At 38.1% G+C, this 21,316-nt stretch overlaps 1 protein-coding gene across 1 annotated transcript in view; it reads right to left on the reverse strand.

Moving 5' to 3' along the window:
* Positions 1-4,077: 4,077 nt before the first annotated feature.
* Positions 4,078-21,316, reverse strand: part of LOC147911646 (H(+)/Cl(-) exchange transporter 4-like) — a 58,908-nt gene continuing 41,669 nt past the window's right edge. Inside the window, 3 exon segments of the mRNA XM_087427835.1 lie at positions 4,078-4,167; positions 18,792-18,796; positions 19,947-20,159. Coding sequence (XP_087283961.1) covers positions 4,078-4,167; positions 18,792-18,796; positions 19,947-20,159 — 308 coding nt within the window.

The following is a 21,316-nucleotide window of genomic DNA, read 5'->3' on the forward strand; positions in this document are numbered from 1 at the left end:
GGAGGGAAGCATTACAGAAGAGGGCTACCTTTTCCCTTTTCTCCTCTCAGAGTCACGTGCCAACCACTGTGGAAGGTCCTGCACCCTAGATTGCTACAACTGGGTAGAAGTAGGAGATCCACTAACTTCCTTCCACTGCCTCCTGGGGAGTCTGGCACACCCGCCTTAGATTCAAAATTTCTGTGACTTCAGGATTGGTTTCTTGATACTTGTCGTTTGCTGCATGGCTGCAATGAATCTCTCAGACTTCTATTGTGTTGTGTGAATGTCCTCTGTAGGTTCATGAATGTTGTTTTCATTGTATCTCAGGGGGGATGGTCTAGGAGAACAGCTCACTCTGCCATGATGCTGAAATCACTCTGCTTGTCTTATTTTTACAAATAGAGTTCAACCATTTAACTTTGAATAAGGTTCCAACATTTATAAGTTTACACAGAGCGTCTTTAAAAAAAATCCACATTGCTATTTGGTTGTTCCAACACAAATGCAAATAAATCTCATAAAAGTTGCACGTAGGCTCATTCCTAGCACACCTTGGATAGCAAATAAACAGCCATTACTGTGCCTGTGAAGATGGAGTCTTGTAATGTTCCTCAAGTTAGATATATAGGCTTCCCCTTATGTAAATCATTTTGAAGGTTATAAGCTGAGTCTGATGAAACACTGCCCAAGTGAAACATACATAATTTTAGGCATAATATTCCAATTATGTAATTCAATACCTCTCTTCTTTAGGGTTCTCCTCTTTTACATCTCAGCATCTGATAAGGAATAGTGAACATAATTTGCATATGTTGATAATTTAAATTAAATAATTCTCACATAAGTGAAATAAATTGCTGAAAATTTTTGAGCTTCTGTAACTTATTAGGCCAAAATTATATCTATTTACATTTCTTCTCCTTTGTAAGTTCTTTTGGAAGTAATGAATAGGGAATTCTAATGTTGTCTGGTTGTAAGCAATAGTAAACATTGAATATTGAATGGTTTACTTTTAGTACATTTACTTTTCCTTAAAAGCCACATACATATGTGCTTTCCCAGGGGATGTGCTAAAAAGCGCTTAGAAGAAATTTGCATTTCATTTTTAATATATCCTTTATTGGTGTCCTTTAACACATTTCCTTAGTAATAAAGAAAGCAAGAAATAGGATTACATACCTCATTAGAGAACTTCTTTTTCACAATAAATTTAAATTTTTTACATTAATCCAGAAAAAAATCAGAGAAGTTATACAAATGTCTAAAACCTGGAAAAGTAAACACATTATTTTTAGAAATGTTTATTTCACCTCCACATCCCAGTTCTACTCATCTCGCCTTTCAGAGCCCCAGATAAAGTGGATGAAGTTCTACAACTGGATATAGCAAATACGTTCAGAATCCCTACCCAAGTACTTTTACAAGAAAGTATAATAAAGCTCAGCAGCATGTTCCCCAACACTCCCAACAGACATCTCTACGCTAAGCACTGGGGAGAAGGACACAACTCCCCTTGGTGACGTTGGCCCAGAGTAAACTGTCCCCTTATCCTTCCATGGCCTCAGCTGGAGGCGGAGGCAATTCTGTGGTTTCAGTAACCTCTGGCTGTATGCTCACTGTTTGTGTTCCCTTCTGAAGTTCCCTGTTGCAGCTAAAAGGGAGTTATATAAATCCAGCTTATGACTAATACTCTTTTGGGAGGCCCTACAGGAATAAGAGGGGAAACACATGAAGCAACCTTTAAGACTTTTTAGGATTTCAAGTCCAGAGAATCCAGCTTCACTTGCACATTTTCCATGGAAATTCCAATAACAACTAATATTAGGATCTGTTACTCAATATTTATGTGCTGGAAAAGAGACAACAAATTTCATTATAATTATAGGACCAAAGATTAAACTCGTTACTGTTGACAGGATATTTCCACATGGAAGTGGCAGTTTTACACTATTCTTGAGGGACCAATTAATTACAGAAACAAATTTTCCATAGTCTGTCAGCATGATCTGACTTTTTTTAACATATATTTTCTCCAATCAACTAGAAGTTTTATAGAAACACATTTGTAGCTAACTTTTTAGCCAAAATGAAAATTTTTATTGGGGCAAAGACTCCAGGAATTATGGATTCTGATTAGGAGTTCTATGCCAAATCTGGGAGAAGGAGTGGGGGGCTTTAAGATTATAAGAAGAATGTCCAGAGGAGTTCAGCAAGAGAGAGAGAGTAAAGAAGACGGGAAGGACAATGACACAATGATGGCATCCAACACAGCAGACAATATTCCCCTCCCAAGGACCAATCCCCTTTCCTTATTAAGAGAATCTAAATTTCATTCAGAGACTAATATGCGTAGCTAAAAATGTTCCTTCTCAGACTCATGTGCAGCTAGGTGGCACCATATGACCAAATTCTAGCCAATGGACGTAGCTTAGCATCTCTGGGAAAGCTTTGCTGTCCTGATATAGACATTGCTCCTCATTACTCACCTCTTCCTCCCTTCTTCCACTCAGAAAGTAGATATGATACCTGCAGGTTCAGTAACTATCTTGTGACGATAAGGCAATAAGACAAAGGACAAAGAGTAAAGATGGTGGGAAAAAAAAATATCAAAAGAGTATGGATCCTTGGTGACATTAGAGACAGTCCATAGTACCACCCCTAGGTTTCTTATTCACCTCTTCACTGTCTGTCGGGTTTTCTCTTACTCACAACCAAATGCAAACCTAACTGATACATCAAAATCCAATGATAAATAGAGAGGGACAAAAACTAAAAAATGAGCAAGTGGGATAATTTGTATTCACACTTTCCACAGTAGACCTAAAAAATAGCTAATTCCTTCCCAAAGAAAAGCCAGAAGTCCTGGCTAAAAGAACAAATGTATCATTAAATTCAATACAAAGATGCCCAATGGTCAAACTGGCTGTCTACAATTTAACTCTGTCCTTCTGTGCTTTGATTGGTAGTAAGGAAGTTCATGCTTTTACATTAAAGCTGGACATTTTGCATCCCACAAAGAAGAGGATGGAAGACATTTAGAATCAATTTGATATTTATCTTGCAATCCCTTTGGAGGAGTTCCCACTGAAAACTCAAATGATGCACCCTCTCTGCAGCTGTTTTTAATAAGATCTGAGAGGAATAACAGGTAGTAACACTGGGTAGCCTGTTTTTACTCTTGTATACACTATTTGGAAATTGAAGCACATTTACGACCAGCTAGCAACATATAGGATACAGCCCATGGAAAGTGCTGGACTGATCAATATTTAAGAATGCCCAGGCAACAGCAATAGATAAAAAGAAGCAAATGAAATGGGGATGCAAATCAACGATCAGGTGTGTATATCCTAAAAATAAGGATGAAAGCCTTTGTATGGGAGGAAATGCACTGCAGCACTAAATGCTCCAAGAGTCATCATGTAGTCCCATGACACTGGACTTATATAGAAAAGTGATTCTTCACATGCACCATAGAGGGTACTCCTGAAATTGGTTCAGAAACTCATAAATGGGCAAAATAATAGGCTGAAAACAGGAGCTAGAAATGGGATGGTCATGAGTATAAGCACTGGCATATTTGCAACTTTCCCTCTGTTCAAATTTAATTTCTTATTTGTTTTCAACAAAATAAATGCAAATGTGATTCAATAACATAGCAGCAAAACTTTAGGAACTAATATAAAGGGATATTTATACCCAGACACCCCTTTGCCGTTTGGACTCAAAGCTTCATGCCTGTTCCTAAATTGCAAATATCAACCTTGAGCTGGTGGGGGAAACTGTTCAGCATTTGTGTTCCATGTCCTTCTACAAACCACATTATTTACATTCATCCACATGTCCCCTTAGCAGTTAATATACTCATTAAGAAACACAGTTTAAACACATAAGAGGTTAAAGCTACAAAATGACTGTTCATTGATGTGTATTTAAATAAGGAAAGGCTCATCCTTTTTCGCCTCCTATCAAACAAAGCTTTGTTTCTGCTGTCCCCAGCACATGATTATTCCCTTGGATAATAGCATTTCATTTGTTTATTTCCTTTAAAGTGACCCAGCTTTGTGTTTTTTCAAAATAATTGCACCTTTGATTCTAATTAAACAGGATGGATTCAGGGTCCTGGTTTGCCATCTGAGCCATATGTGTCAGAACATCCTTTTTCATGATGATGCCAAGAGTTTCCTGGAAAAGAAACAAAATAAAGAAAAGAGGTCAGGTATCCCTGACCCATGCTTGTCCCTAAAACCCAGTGCCTTTTTATACCTGGGTACACAGAGACAACATTTCCCCGCCTCCACACCTGGTTGGGTGGGGCAACTGAGTGAGCTCTGGCCGGTAGTGTGTGAGTGGAGTTCACAGATGCCCCTCCCAGGTCACCAGCACGTTTCCTCACACTCTCTCCTCATCTGCCAGCCAGAGGCAGAGGAGCCAGTGAAGGACTCCATGGTCACAGAGGATTGACGCAGAGGCCACCAGATTCAAAGACCTGGGTCCTTGAATGACAATGTGGTGCAGAGCCCACACCTGCTGTCACACACACTGGATGTGACAGGAGAGAAATATCAATCTTTATTATATTGGACCACTTAAATTGCAAGGTTGTTTACTGCAGCAATAAGCATACAATGACTAATACACACTCTTAAATTTTAAGACTGGCCAATTACTTAATGAAGGAAATCATACGGTATTTGACCTTCTCCCTCTGACTTATTTCACTTTGCATTATACCCTCAATGTCCATCCATGTTGTCACAAATGGCTGGATTTCGTCGTTTCTTATGGCTGAGTAGTATTCCATTGTGTATATATACCACAGCTTCTTTATCCATTCGTCCCTTGATGGGCACTTAGGTTGCTTCCAAGTCTTGGCTATCGTGAATAAGGCTGCAATGAACACAGGGGTGCATGTACCTTTGCAAATTGGTGTTTTCAAGTTCTTTGGATAAATACCCAACAGTGGAATAGCTGGATCATATGGTAGATAATAACAACAATAAACAAACACATAGGGACAGAGATTGGATTGGTGGTTACCAGAGGGGAAGGGGGGAGGGAGGAGGGTGAAAGGGATAATTGGGTACATGTGTGTGGTGATGGGTTGTAATTAGTATTTTGGTGGTGAACATGATGTAGTCCATGCAGAAATAGAAGTACAATGATGTACACCTGAAATTTTTACAATGTTATAAACCAATGTTACTGCAATAAACAAAAAATTAAAAAAAAAAAAAAAAAAAAAAAAAAAAAACAGGCCAATTAGAAAAGAGTTTAAGAAAATCAATGTGAAAACTTGAGCAAGCCACAGACCTCCAAATATAAGTATTTTAAGTGTAAGGAAATTTAAACATAAGAAAAATTGGTTCTGTTTTTATTTCTATTTTACTGAAAGAGTGAGGTTGGACATTCACCACTGACATATGTGTACATTGCCTTTTCTTCCAATATTCTATGTCTTTCAACTTATAAAAACAAAGCCATTTAGAGTCACTTACATATGGCTATCTAGATTGTACATCGTACAAATTCAGGCAGCATACTTCACAAATACTACAATGTAAATAGTGTCCCTGCATTATGCAGTACACACTTGCACAATCATCCATGATAGCCTTGTTAGCAGGTGGATTTCCTGCTAAATCTGGCTGGATTTCCCAGATTCTTGTTCACCTTCACAAAGGCCTTTGTGAGCAAACACAAGCAAGAAAGTTTTAAGCAGGAGTTTATCAGCAAAGCAAAAGTACACTCCAAGAGAGGGAGCGGGCAGGCTCAAGGTGAGCGACTGTGCTGAGGTTTGGGTGGCTTGTGGATTACATAGGTCTGTTCATTTGTGAAGAGGGGGAAAAGAAGGGGTCTGAAGGGGTCCTACCCAATCGGCTTGTTGTCCCCTCGTCCACGTCGGGAGGGGGAGTTTTTCTCCTTGGATGGTCCTTGGTGGATTGTCATGGCTTCTATCCCCCACAACAGGGGTCAAAACCGCAATGTAAATTTATTATGATTTCAGTATAATGAGGGTGAAGTCATGGCGCAGCAGGTAGAAACTAGCTATGTGCATGTTGGGCTACAAAACAGCATGTTGTGGGTGTTGACAGGTGCCATCCAAGGAGGCTTCTTTTTTGGTTTGTTAGCTTTTATCCCTTCCCCTGCTCATGTCTGACTTACTACCTGCCTACAACAGCCTTTTTTTACTCTTTCTTTTATTAGTTAAATGACTACCTGCTTTACCAAATCATGTTCTCTGAAGTAAATGGAAAGTTTGAAGGAAAATGTGCCTAACTTCTTTGGCAATAAAAATTTTCAGAGCCAAATAAGTTTACAAAATACTGCCCACTACATTTCTTTTCACATGCAAATAAAAGAGAATGGAGAAGCAAATTGTAATACTGTATAGCTATTCAAATGACAAGTTTCTCTACATTTATATAAAATGATAATATAAGAAAAATCAGAAAATAAAGACATAAATACAGTAGCATTTATTTAATTAAAACCAAATTACTCAAACTCTTATTAAATATGAAGAGAGAAAACAAGTAGCAAAAGTCCTATATAGCGTTTAATAAACAGTACTGGGCGTATCCCTTTATCCATAATTTAAAACTTAGATCCCTTTCTTACTCCATATACTAAAACAATGTGTAGGTAGCTATACACAGATTACAAAGAAATAAAAACATCCCTTTCACAATGACCAAAAAAAATTGAATCTGACACAATTTAAGTGGCAGGTAAATTTGATTAGATTCTCTTTACCTAAAAAGTAGGCAAAGCAAATAATTTAAAAGTAAAAATTCCTTAGCACTTGTAGACAAGAGCAAAAAACACAGCTCTAAATACCTGTATATTTTACTGAATTTCTTCTATGCATGCATATTTAATTCCAGTAGAAAACTAGCCTAAAACAAATAAAACTATACAAGTCAATTACATCTGGATGCCCATTAGTGAAACTGTCAAAGCAGAATTCTGACTTCTTTTTAAAAACCTAGAGTAAATGATTTATTTCTTGCATTAGTTTCCTCATTTATCACACTAGAGGATATAGTAAATACTTCTCCATGCCACAGAAACATCCTTAGGAAAGAGGATAAGAGAAAAGGGACCTTGATCCACATGCCAAACAGAAAGAATAATGACAATCTGGATTACAAAATATTGAAAGAAAATTTCACAAAAAAAAAAACTGGGAGAAACTCTTGATAAATTGTAGGAAGCAGGATAGACTTAGGATATCAGCATTTGAATACCCCAATGTAATAATTAGGTCAATGCTTATTAATGGATAGTAATAATTATCAATGACAAAAATTATCAATGGATGCTAAAACCGCTAGGTAAATGGGTCCTGGAAAACAGAAAAGTCACACTGTCTCAAAGAATTACTCCATTATGTACAAAAAGAACAAGGTCTCTTTACACAAAAAGGCTCTCATCAAGTGAAGGAATCTATTATCAAGGAAGTCAGATAAGTTGATGTTATGACACCATCTACTCGTAACATTGCCAAAAACTACTTAAACTAAATTGAACCATGAGAAAGCAGTCAGACAAATTCAAAATGTGAGACGGTGGCCTGAACTTTTCACAAACACGCAACAAAAATCTATGTCATGAAAAACAAACCAAAAAAATGCAGGGAGATGTTCTAGACAAAAGACTAAAGAGGCAAAACAACCAAATGTCATGCATAAACCTTAACAGAATTCAGCATTAAATTTGAATATGTTCTGAATATTGGATGATATTTTGGGTTAATTTTATGTAATTAAGGCATGGTGGATATATTTTTAGAAGTACTATTCTTAGAAGATGTACACTGAAATATTTAGAGATAAATTATCCTGATATCTGAAATTTATGTATAAATAATCCAGAAAAAAAGAAAAAGAAAAATAAATGTGGAGAAATGTTAACAGGTGAATCCAGGTCAGGGTATATGAGGGTGTTCATGGACTCACTGTTTCAAACTTTATTATAAATTTAGAAAACATCAAATTAAAAAAATTTGCGATAGGGTAGATTCCTATATGGAGTGGACTGATGGGGGAGAAGGACAGAGGCAGGAATCGTTTTTCATACTTTTTAGGACTAATTAACTTTAACCACATTCATGTATTACTTTAAATAACTTTCTAAAATTAATCAAAACACAGTACTATTTAATGATGCTTCATAAAACAAGATGTTGTTATAGTAAAACTGCCAAATTTATTTTGCCCTTCAATTTTCTTTGCATTAAACATTCAAAATAAAACTATCATTTCCAATGCTTCCCTTTCTATGCCATGTAAAATTTTAAAATTTGCAACAAGACAAATACAACAGAATTAAATAAATCAAGCTTGTTCCAAAAGTGTTTGTTAAAATCTTGAAACAAGACACATAGAGAGAGAAAAAAACTATATTACTGTACTTCCTGGTGAGAAACTCTTGGTTCTCTCTGGGAAAAATCCTCTGTGAGAAAGAACATGGCTCTAGTCTTGCCACAAAGGAATATTGCTTAGCTCATTTGGCAGCTCCTAGAAACACTTTATTCCCTCCTGTCTTAGCTGCATGGGGACCAACCACCATAGCAAGACCCCACTGTATTCTTTCAACTAGAGGTGAAAATTTTCTCAAGGGTCTTATGACCAAAATCCTTGCCAAATCACTGGGCTTCTATAGTTGCAGAGGCTTCCTGGGGCCCCTGCCTGTTTAGAGTCACTGTTTTGTCTTGGCAGCTATAGATAGATGAGGAAAAGAGCAGCCCAAACTGCCAGAGCTGAGGCATGTCAGAGGTTTAGAGAACCAAATAAGGAAAAATGTTTCCTTCTGGGGTCATATAAATTTCATTCTAGCTATGATGATCCTAATTAATTTCAAGGGAACATTGATACAAGGAGAAGCAACTTTGTCAATGAGAGGGGCCACTATTTTAGGGCAACTGGGAGCCCCCAATGGGTCCCCCTCCTGTGCAGTAGCAGTTAAATGTGTCCCAACCTGGCTCTCTAAGACTCCCTCTATCCCTCCACACCCCAGGAAGGCTTTACTTAGGATTTTTCCACCTCAGAACTAGTAAAATTTGCAGCTCGAACATTCTTTGTTTTAAGGGGACTGTCCTGTGCATTACAGGATGTTTAGCAACATTTCAGGCCACTTCTCAATAGACGATAGAACCACTACCACCACCCACACCTGTGTCAACAAAAACTACATGTACATATTGCCAAAGGCCTGCTGTATATGAGAAACAGAGTTGCTCCAAGTTGAGAACCACTGCCAAGACTAAAAGTACTAAAATGTTTCCAAACCAGTTGGTTTACAGTCACTGAGACAGATATCCTAGAACGTCCTCTGCTATTTTGGAACCCCCACCCCTGCCCCAAGGGTCTCCCCAGAGTCCACAACTAATGTCTGACACCAAATTTTGAACACTTTCAGTATTATTCCCAGCAGGGAGCTTTCCAAAAAGACTGAGCCACTATAAGTGAAACATAGAAATCCCATTACCTAGCCCCACAGGTCTCAGTGTTTTATTGAACAGGTATTCTAAAATGCAGGAATTCCAGATACTAAAGACAGACAAACACACTAGAAGAAATCTACAGACTAATATATCTTATCAGCATGGATGTAAATATTCTCAATAAAATACTAGTAAACTGAAATCAGCAGCATATTAAAAGAATTATAGACCATGACAAAGTGGAATTTATTCCTAGAATGAAAGAATGCTTCAACATATAAAAATCAATCAATATAATACACCACATTAACAGAATGAAGAGGAACAAAAACACACTATCATCTCAATTAATGCATAAAACGTATTTGATGAAATTCAATACCCTTTCACAACAAAAATACTCAAAAGCCAGGATGAAAGGAAAATACCTCAACATAAAAAAGTCCTATAGGAAAAACCCACAGCAAACATCATATTATATGGGGAAAGACTCAAAGTTTTCCTCTAAGTTTAGAAGTAAGACAAAGGTGCCCACTTTTGCCGCTTTTATTCAACAATACAAGAAGTTCTATCCAGAGCAATTAGGCAAGAAAAAGAAATAAAAGACATCTACGTTGGAAAGGAACAAAATTATGTCTGTTCACAGATGATATAATCTTATATGTAGAAAACACTAAAGATACCAGAAAAGAATTGTTAGAGCAAACAAATGCATTGAGCATAATAGCAAGATACAAAGTCAACACATAAAAATCAGTTGCATTTCTCTACACTGGAAATGAACAATCTAAAATGAAAATTACAAAAACAATTTCATTCACATTAGCATCAAAAGGATAAAATACTAGAAACTAACTTAACCACAGAGGTGGAAGTCTTGCACAATAGTTATACAGTATGAACAAATGGAATTTATTCCTGAAACGCAAGAAATACTTTTTTCCAGTATGCAGACTAGAAAACATTACTAAAAGAAATTAAATAGGACATAAGTAAATATAAAGAGATCACATGTTTTGGATTGGAAGATTTAATATTCTTAAGATGTCAATACTACCAAAACAATCTACAGGTTCAAAGCAATCTCTATCAAAAATGCCAATGACATTTTTTTCCAGAAATAGAAAAACTCATCCTGAAATTCATATGGAATCTCAAGTGACCCAGAATAACCAAAACAATCTTGAAAAAGAACAATAAAGAGGGAAAACTCACACTCTCTGATTTCAAAACTTTCTACAAAGCTACAGAAATCAACACAGTTTAGTACTAGCATAAAGGCAGACTTATAAGCTAATGGAACGGAATAGAAAGTCCAGAAATAAACTCTCAGATGTATGGTCAAATAATATTCACAAGGGTGCCAAGATCATTCAATGAGGAAAGACAGACTTTTCCACAAGTGGTGCTAGGAAAACCAGATATATACATTCTAAAGAATGTAGGTGGATCTTCACCTCACTATATACAAAAATTCTAAAAATGAGTCAAATGCCTAAATGTAAGCCCTAAAACTATAAAAGTGGACTGAATGAAAGGAATTCACTATTTTGGAATTTTGTGAAGTGATCAGGTACTTAAAAACAATCAGGGAAGTACTTGATGAAGGAAGGAACTACTGATTCTTTGTAAGTAAGCAGTGTGTGAAAATCAGCTACCAGCCCTCATTCATTAATCCAACCTCATGTATGGGCATAACAGCCTACGTTCCTGGAGCAGGTGGCTGGAGCCAGGGGAAAAAATGAGAATGCTTTGTACTCCAAAAATGTGAGGATGTGCATTTTGGTTGGTCTGGCAGTGCCCTGAGGGACTTGTGCAGACCCTCGCCTTTGTGTTAGCCCTCTCTGCCATGGAGGTGTCCCTTGGTGGCATCAAACAGAAGATTTAAAGAGACAGGACATTTTCATTGTTCCCTTTTCAAAACCAGATATTTTAGAAAATCCTTGTCACGTCACTGGCTGACTGTGGAGATAACGGAACAGCAAACTTAGTGACCACACAAAATAAGAAATACACGCTGTAACAATAGTTTGAAAAAGTTACAAATGGATGATTTTAGTGTTCACAAGCAAAAATCAGTAATCCCTGAGAAGGAAAATCAGATCTCCAGAGACATCACATTAAAGTACACAGAATGTTCACAAAGAAAGGAATATATGGCCCACTCATAAGGAAAAAAATGTTTGACAGAAATAATCAGCATATAGGAAGCCCAAACCTTGTAATTACTAGTCAAAACTACTGAGTAAACTGTCTTAAATATGCTTAATAAACTAAAGCAACTAGACAAAAACTAAAGGAAATCAGAAAAATGATATAAGAACAAAATGACAATACGAATAAAAACAAAAACCTATAAAAAAGAAACCAAATAGGGGCCAGCCCCATGGCATAGCGGTTAAGTGTGTGCGCTCCACTGCTGGTGGCCTGGGTTCAGATCCCGGACACGCCCCAATGCATCGCTTGTCAGGCCATGCTGTGGCAGCATCCACAACATATAAAAAAAGTAGAAGAAGATGGGCACGGATGTCAGCCAAAGCCAGTCTTCATGAGCAAAAAAAAGAGGAAGATCGGCATGAATGTTAGCTCAGGGCTGATCTTCCTCACAAAAAAAAGATGGAACCAGATAGATATTTTGAAGCTGAAAAGTAGAATAACTGAAATAAAAAATCACTAGAAGAATTCAAGAGCAGGTTTAAGTAGTCAGAAGACAGAATCAATGAACTTAAAGATAAGGCTATTGAAATTACAAATCTGAACAGCAGAAATAAAAAGAATGGGAAGAAAATGAACAGAGTCTCAGAGATCTGTGAGATACCATTAAGTATACTGATATACACAGAGGGAAAAGAGATAGGAAGAAATAATGGCCAAAAACTTCCAAAATCTGATAAGAGACTTGAATATACACAACCAAAGAGCTAAAAAACTCCAAGCAGGATACACACAAAGAGATACATGTCAAAACACATCATAGTCAAATTATCCAAACTCAAGACAAAGACAGACTTTTGAAAGCAGCAACAGAGAAGTGTCTCATCATGTACAGACGTTGTCATAGATATTAATAGACGATTTCTCCTCAAAAACCATGAAGGCCAGAGGGCAATAAATATATTTAAATTTCTGAACCAGGAACTCTATATCCAGCAAAGCCAGTTTTGAAAAATGAAGGAGAAGTTAAAATAATTCCAGACAAATAAAATTGAGGGACTTCATTACCAGTAAATCTGCCCTACAAAAAAGTGCTAAAGAGAGTCCATCAGACTGAAACAAAAAAGATTCTAGAAGTAATTCAAAGCCACATGAAAATTAAAGGTCACTGGTATAGGTAACTACATAAATATAAACATCAACTTGTAGCTCTGATTTTTTCCCATTTGATTTAAAAAGCCAGTGCATTTAAAAATCATAAATTGTTAATGAGCACAAAACGTATAAAGATGTAATCTATGGCAACAACAATTTTAAGGAAGAAGAACAGAGATGTATAGGAGCAGAGTCTTTGTATACTATTGAATACATTGTTATTCATATGGGTTAAGAAGTTGATTGTAATCTTGAAGGTAACCATTAAGAAAATAAAAATATAGAAAAAAGAAGAGAGGATCAAAATGGTACATTAAAAAAATTCAACTAAATAAAAAAGAATGGAGGACTTGAGGAACATAAAAACATACAAAATATACAGAAAAAAAAATCACTAAATGGTAGAAGTAAATCCTTCCTTATCAGTAACTACTTTAAATGTAAATGAATTCAGCCCTCCAATTAAAAGACAGAGACTGTCAGATTGAAATTTATCCCCCTGAGGATTAGCCCTGAGCTAACATGAGTGTTGCCAATCTTCCTCTTTTTGCTTGAGGAAGATTGTCCCTAAGCTAACTTCTTTGCCCATCTCCCTCTGTTTACGTATGGTGCCTCCACAGCATGGCTGGATGAGTAGTGTGTAGGTCCACCCTTGGGATCTGAACCCATGAACGCAGGGTCGCCAAAGGGGAGCATGTGAACTTAACCACTACACCAGTAGGTCAGCCCCATGATTTTTTTGTGTGTGTGAGGAAGATCAGCCCTGAGCTAACATCTGATGCCAATCCTCCTCTTTTTTCTGAGGAAGACTAGCCCTGAGCTAACATCTGTGCCCATCTTCCTCTACTATATATAGGACGCAGCCACAGCATGGCTCAACAAGCAGGGCAACTGTAGGCACCCAGGGTCTGAACTGCAGAACCCCGGGCCGCTGCAGCAGAGCACAAGCTCTTAACCTTGTGCCACTGGGCCAGCCCCTCCACGATGTTTTCTAAGTATCCACCTATATGCTTTCTGCAAGAGATGCACTTCAGATACAAGACACTATGAAGTTGAAACTAAAAGAATGAAAAATGACTTTCCAGGTAAATAGCAATTAAATGGCTATAATATCGTCAGACAAAAATAGACGTTGGATACAAAAATATTACAAGAGAAAAAGAAGGATATAATATATTGATAAATGACTCAATCCAGCAAGAAGATAAACAATTGTTTTATAAACTTATATACAACCAACAACAGAGCCCCAAAATATATGAATCAAAACTGACAAAATTAAAGGGAGAAATATAGAGTTCTACGACAATAGACGGAGACTCAATACTTCACTTTTAACAATAAATAGAATAATCACACAGGAGATCAATAGGGAAATAAAAAAGTAGAACAACATTATATAAACCAATTAGAACTAACATTCGTGTACAGAACACACCATCCAACAGCAACAGATGATATATTCTTCTCAAGTGCACATGGAACATTTTCTGGAGAGACCATATGCTAGGCCATAAAACAAGTCTCACAAAACTGAAAAAAACTGAAAGCATACAAAGTATCTTTTCTAAATACGGTAGAATGACTAGAAATGAACAACCTAAGGAAAACTGAAAAATTAACAAATACATGAAATTTAATCTACCCACTCCTAAACTAGAAGTGGGTTAAAGAAGAAATCACAAGGGAAATTAGAAAATAGGTTTAGATGAACAAACAAAACAAAAAATATCAAAACTTATAGGGTAGAGCAAAAGTAGTGCTAAGAGGAAAAATTATAATTGTAAATGCTAACATTTAAGAAGAAGAATGACCTCAAATAAGAAATCTAACTGTACACCCTAAAGAACTAGAAAAATAACAGCAAATTAGATTCAAAGCTAGAGCAGAAAGGAAATAATGAAGATTGGAATGGAGATTTTAAAAGTAAAGAATAGAAGACAATATGGGCCGGCGCCGTGGCTTAGTGCTTAAGTACGCACGCCCTGCTGCTGGCAGCCCAGGGTTCGGATCCCGGGCGCGCACCAACGTATAGCTTCTCAGGCCATGCTGAGGCCACGTCCCGCATACAGCAACTAGAAGGATGTGCAGCTTTGACATACAACTATCTACTGGGGCTTTGGGGGAAAAATAAATAAATAAAATTATTTAAAAAAAAAGGATAGAAGACAATAGAGAAAAATCAATAAAACTAAGAGTTGGTTCTTCCAAAACCTCAACAGAAATTGACATAACTTAAGCATGACTAACAAGATAAAAGAGCAGATTTCAATTCCTAAAATGAGAAATGAAAGTGAGCATTACTACCAGTTTTACAAAAATAAATTTATAAGAGAATACTAGATGACTGCCAAAAAATTGGATAAATTGGATGAAATGGACAAATTCCTAGAAATCTACCAAAATTGACAAAAGAAAAAAAAATCTAAATAGGCCTATAACAAGTAAGCAGATTGAATCAGTAATCAAAAACCTCTAAAAAAATGGAAATCCAGGGCAGTATGGCTTAACTGGTCAATTCAACAAAACATTTAAAGATGAATTAACACTAACTTCTCTCAAACTCTTCCAAAAAATTACACCAAGAAGGAAGACTTCCTCACTCATTCTATGAGGCTAGAATTACTCTGAAATCAAAGGCAACAAAAACACTACAAGAAAACTAGAGGAATATATTTATGAATACAGATGCAAAATCGTCAACAAAATGCTAGCAAATTCAACAGCATATTAAAAGGATTATAAACTATGAAAAATGGGATTTATTCCTACAATGAAAAGATGGTTCAAGGTATGAAAATCATTCAATGTAAAAACACAACACTAATAGAATGAAGGGGGAAAACATATGACCATCTCAACTGATACAGAGAAAGCATTTGACAAAATCCAACACTTTTTAAGATAGGAACACTCAATAAAATAAAAATAAAAGGAAATTTCCTCAACCCAATAAAAGCCACATTTAAACCTGTATTAACATAATACTCATACTAAAGATAAAAGACTAAAAACTTGTAACCTAAGATCAGGAACAAAACAAGGATGCCTACTTTCACCTGTTCTATTCAACATAGAACTGAAAGTTCTAGACAGCAGTATAGGGAAAAAAATAAAATAAAAGGCATCTTAGTTGGAAAGGAAGAAGTAAAATTATTTATTTTCTGATGCACATGATCTTATACATAGAAACTCCTAAGACTCCATTGAATATATTAGAATTAATGAGGTAATTCAGCACAGCAAACACACAAAAATTCAGTTGAATATCTATACATTAGGCAAGAACAATCTGAACAGAAAACAATTCCATTTACAATAGAATCAAAAAGAACAAAAACTTTTGTGGGAGTGTGTGAGGAAGATCAGCCCTGAGCTAACATCCTCCCATCTTCCTCTATCTTATATGGGTCACTGCCTCAGCACCGCTTGCCAAGATAAGCCACAGACTGGGAGAAGATATTTGCAAGAGATTTATCTGATAAAGGACTGTTATCCAAGATATACAAGGAATGCCTTGAGCTCAACAGTAAGAAAACAAAAATCAGAAGGAAAAATGGGTCAAAGAACTTAGCAGACACCTCACCAAAGAAGGTATTATATGTGGTAAATAAGTACATGAAAAGATGCTACACATAATATATCATCATGCAAATGCAAATTATAACAAAAATGAGATACTGCTATGCACCTATTAGAATGGCCAAAATCAGGAACACTGACACCACCAAACGCTGGTGAGGATGTGGAGCAACAGGAACTCTCATTCACTGCTGGTGGGAATGCAAAATACCACAGCCATATTGAAATACAGTTTGGTGGTTTCTTACAAAATTTATTACAGTCTTTCCATATAATCTGGCAATTGTACTCCTTGGTCTTTACGCAAAGGAATTAAAAACTTATGTCCACACAAAAACCTGCACATGGATGTTTATAGCAACTTGATTCATAATTGACAAAACCTGGTAGCATTAAAGATGTCTTTCAGTAGGTGAACAGATAAATAAAGTGTAGTAAACCCAGACAATGGAATATTATTTAGCACTAAAAGGAAACTAACCATCAAGACTTGGAGAGACATGGAAGAACCTCAAATGCATATTATTAAGTGAAAAATATTAATCTGAAAAGGCTGCATACTGTATGATTCCAGCTCTATGATATTCAGGAAAAGGCAAGACTATGGAGACAGTAAAAAGCTCAGTGGTTACCAGAAGTCAGGGAGAAGAAAAGTGGAGAAGGATGAGTAGAGGGAGGATAGAGGATTTTTAGGGCTGTGAAAATACTCTGTGGGATACCATAACGGTGGACACACACATCATTACACATTTGTCCACGCCAGTAGAACATACAACATGAAGAGTGAGTTCTAATGTAAACTATGGACTTAGGTTCATGGATTGTAACAAAAGCATCACTGTGGTGGGGGATGTTGATATTGGAGTGGCTGTGCATCTATCAGGGCAACAGACATTTCAGATCTTGTACCTTACACTCAATTTTGTTGTGAACCTAAAACTGCTCTAAAAAATTAACTTTATTTTTAAAAAAAGAGAATAAAATATAATTCAGATTAGAGTAGCTGGATTCTTCCAAGAAGGCTGCGTCATCCAAGCTCCCTCACCTAGCAGGGCTTGGGGAAAGCTGACACCATCTCCTCTGCTCACTATTCCTTTCTAGATCCTCTACGGGGCAAATCCCACCCAAATTCACTTTTAGCCACTGAAGGCTTCCTAGACTCCAGTATTATGGGGACAATGACTTCTCTGGTTCCTGGTCTGGTTTCATGATTACCGTGGACCCCAGTCCCTGAGAAATCCTGCAGAAGATGCAGGTCAACAGAATGAGCAGGGGCTCTCGGCCCTGGGCAGGGAAGGCACGTGGCGATGGAATACATCAAACAAGCCAGCTGGCTTGAGACGTGCCTGCCCTGGCTGAAAGCCCGAGGAGATGAAAGGCCCTCAGACGAGGATCCCTGGCCAGCACTAACATATCAGCATCTGTTTGTTTAAAATATGTAGAGCGAGAGAGAGAGTGTGATTTTGTTTTCTCACAGAACATTCGGAGCCAATTTCCACATTGAGATTGTCACAGGAAAACCTCATGGGGTTCCATGAGGTGTGAGTGGGCGTTAATGGCAGAATTTCCTGCCAGAGGTGGTGATTCCAATGATAACTGACATTGGATTATTGTTTCAAAGGAAAAAAACTGCTATCCACTTGAAACAACTTGGCGATCACAGTGGTATTTATGTTGAGTGCTGGAAATTCAAGTACATAAATAGGCTTCAATGTTTTGCAAAGTGGAGTCCCCCAACCAGCAGCAGCACCTGGGAATTGGTTAGAAATATACATTCTCTGGCCCTTCCCAGACCTGAGGGCTCAGGAACTGGGTAGGGAACACCCTCCAGGTATAACCTGGAGGTTTAATCCTCTGGGGGATTCTGACACACACTGAAGTTTGAGAACCACCACATTCCTCTAAAAATCACCAGCAGAAATGACCTCTAGCCTCAACGACTTATTTGTTCTTTATTGATAACCTCTCCCCATGTGCAAGATACTCACTAGCTGCAGTTGGAGCTGAGGATGACACTTGTCCTGTCTGCTAGCAGCTCTCTGAGTCAATGTGCAAATGTCTCCCTTGCAAAGTCATATGTCCCTGCTACCAGGACAGCAGGAAGAAAGTCAAATGAATACAAGATTGTTCACTTGGCTATTCATGGACATCCAGTGCAAGGTTTCTCATGCTGGGCATTATTGACTTTGGGAACCAAGTAATTCCTTGTCATGGGGGGCTGTCCTATGCACTAAAGGATATTTAGCAGCATCCTTGGCCTCTACCTACTGTATGTCAGTAGTGCCACAGGTATGACAACCAAAAATGTCTCTAGACATTACTACAGGGGATAAAAACACCTTTGTTGAGAACTGCTAGGTTAAACCAAAGTGTGCTGGTTCTGGAAATGTAACCTATGTTAGACAGTTAAGCTTCTGGATTCTATAAAGGCCTAAACTATACGGAGTGCCAGTGTCCCCACAACCCATACCCCACCTCATAGCTTCCACCTATAAAAGAATAAAATACAGGCAAACACACCCAGGTTTCAGGCTACCCCGACTGAGCCAAATCCTTCCTCTACTCAAGCTCAGCACATACCTCTAAGCCAAAAGAATGACCCTCAGGTTGTTGCACCTCTCACACTGTTATAGTCTTTTGATTTGGTATGTATTCTTTGCATTGCTGGTTTCCTGTCTTGTGATAAAACAACGCAAAACTATCTTGCTGTGGCCAAGGCGATACCATGGAGTCATGACAACAGTGATAACATTTGTTTTGAAAATCTGAATTTGTCCCAACCAAATTAATATAATTAAGGGAAAATTTAAGCATAATATAAATTTAACATTTGCTTATGTATAATTTCTGAACACACAAAACTACACCCAACTAAATCCAGTGGCCCAAAAGTAACACACACATGTGCACACTCCTCATACATCCATAAGCTACTTCAGTTCATGTGTATGCCAGCAGTCACACATCTATTCAAAATAACTCACAGCTGCAACCCTTCTTGATGCCCACTTCTACAAGAGAAACTTCAAGGTAAAGGGACATTATTGTAGTATTTATGTATTTCTTAACCATTTAATGTGTGTAAAAAGATATTACCATTTTTATTAGATTCCCATCTCTTTTTTTTTAATGTGTCACTGATGAAGTTTTTGAGTGGTCTGTGCCTAGACCTGTTTTTATCATAAGCCCTGTAATTTCCATTGGTCATTTTTCCATAGTGCTGTGATTTTGAGGAACGCATTATGTCACATTATAGCCGAGGAGGCTGCAACTTCTCCCTGGGCCAGGTACCACTTGGATGGCAGAAAAGCAGCCCCAAGTGCTTCTCCTTTGGCTCATCCCCTTTTGACTCAACCTTCAGCCCTTGGGCCAGACAGCAGCCCCACCTGGAAGCATCTCCACCTTCCCAGGTTGCACTGGCTGCCCCTGCGCTCAGTTCCCAAAGGTCCCGGTCATTTCCTTCTCAATGCTCTCGCCACAGCTTCTGACACCCCCTACCAAGTACTGGTCCACCCCAGCCGACCACGAGTCCCCGAAGGACTGAGACTGTGTCTCGTTCATCTTGTTCTGCCAGAGTCTGGCCACAGTACACACCCCGTCAACACCTGTGCAGCCACTCACTCACTCCGTGTCACCAGGCACTGCCGCAGCCCCAGTTTCCGGAAGATGTCCACCACCGTCTCCATGGGGGTGTGGTGCATGACCATGAAAGGGCTGAGGTTTTGGACGCACCACAGCTTCAGGGGGTGTGGGCTGTTGGCCGGCAGCTCAGGGGTCTCCTCCGTGAAGTACATGATGGAATTGCTCAGGATGCCCTCCTGCCTCTGTCTGGCGTTCTCTAGGATGGGGGAGCAGGAACAATAAGCCACACAAAAATCTCTTGCTTACCAACTCCCACCACCCCATACCCTCAGGAACACACATCTTCCCTCCACCCGCATCCTAGCATCCCACAGAAAAGGGGTTCAGAGGGCAAACTCCACATTCCTAACGAGGGGATTCAGCCAAACATCTGTCAAACTGGCATCTCTCTCAAGCTAATGCTGTGCACAAGTTCCCCTGCTGTGACCCAATCGTTCATTGCCAGTCTTTAAACTGCCAGTCTATAACCAACTCTTCTCCTAGGGGACGATCCAGTGCTATAAAAGGTGGTCCTGACCAGGATGGCTCCTTTGGGGGAATGCACTGCTTCCCCCTGGACTGCAGGACACCCAGAGGCCCAGGGCCCTCCACTACTGCTTTCCTCACGGACTGACATTTGACATGGCAAGAAACTTCACATAGTTGCCCCATGACCTTAGTACATTGTTTTTTACTAATTAACTTATAATTTGCCCAAACGGCATTATGAATCCTGAAAGGAACAAGAAACCAATAGAACCATCCCAGGCTCACAGCCCAGAAATGCAGCTCAAATCCAAATACAACCCATGGAACCAAAGAAATAATCTAGAAAAAAGTACATTTCCCCCCACCTTGAATCGCCTCTCTTTTGTGAATTTCTCAAAGAAAGATATTAACATTGCTAAACAATTAGCCAATTTTTGTCTACAGAGAATATCATGTGATAGAGCTGAAGTAAAATATGCTAACAGGAACTCATTATAAATACAGCTTAATATAGTGCTATATGAAATAAATCCATCAGTCTCAATATATATCTCCAAGGCAATTTTCCTTCTGAAAAAATTTTAATCTTGTTTTAATTCACAGGAAATATTCAGAAAAATGAACAGCTAGGTTTGCCTTAAAATGGATCCTGGTTTCTGTAACATATTTTTTGGCTTCTCGAAGAGTACTATTCATCTATATCGTTCTTTCAAAAAAAAAATTCCAGATGCCTCCTCGAAGGCCACTCATTGCAATAGAGTACTTGAATGGAAAACTGGCAACTGGTGAATGGAAGAAAAACCAGCAAGAAAGCTCTTCATGTCTCTCTGCTAGGATGAACCATTTACTTCCAGTTTGGACAAGAAATTTTCATCATCATGAAAA

Source organism: Ceratotherium simum, chromosome Y, assembly GCF_057802395.1.
Source record: "Ceratotherium simum simum isolate JZ-2026a chromosome Y, ASM5780239v1, whole genome shotgun sequence".
Classification (NCBI taxonomy): domain Eukaryota; kingdom Metazoa; phylum Chordata; class Mammalia; order Perissodactyla; family Rhinocerotidae; genus Ceratotherium; species Ceratotherium simum.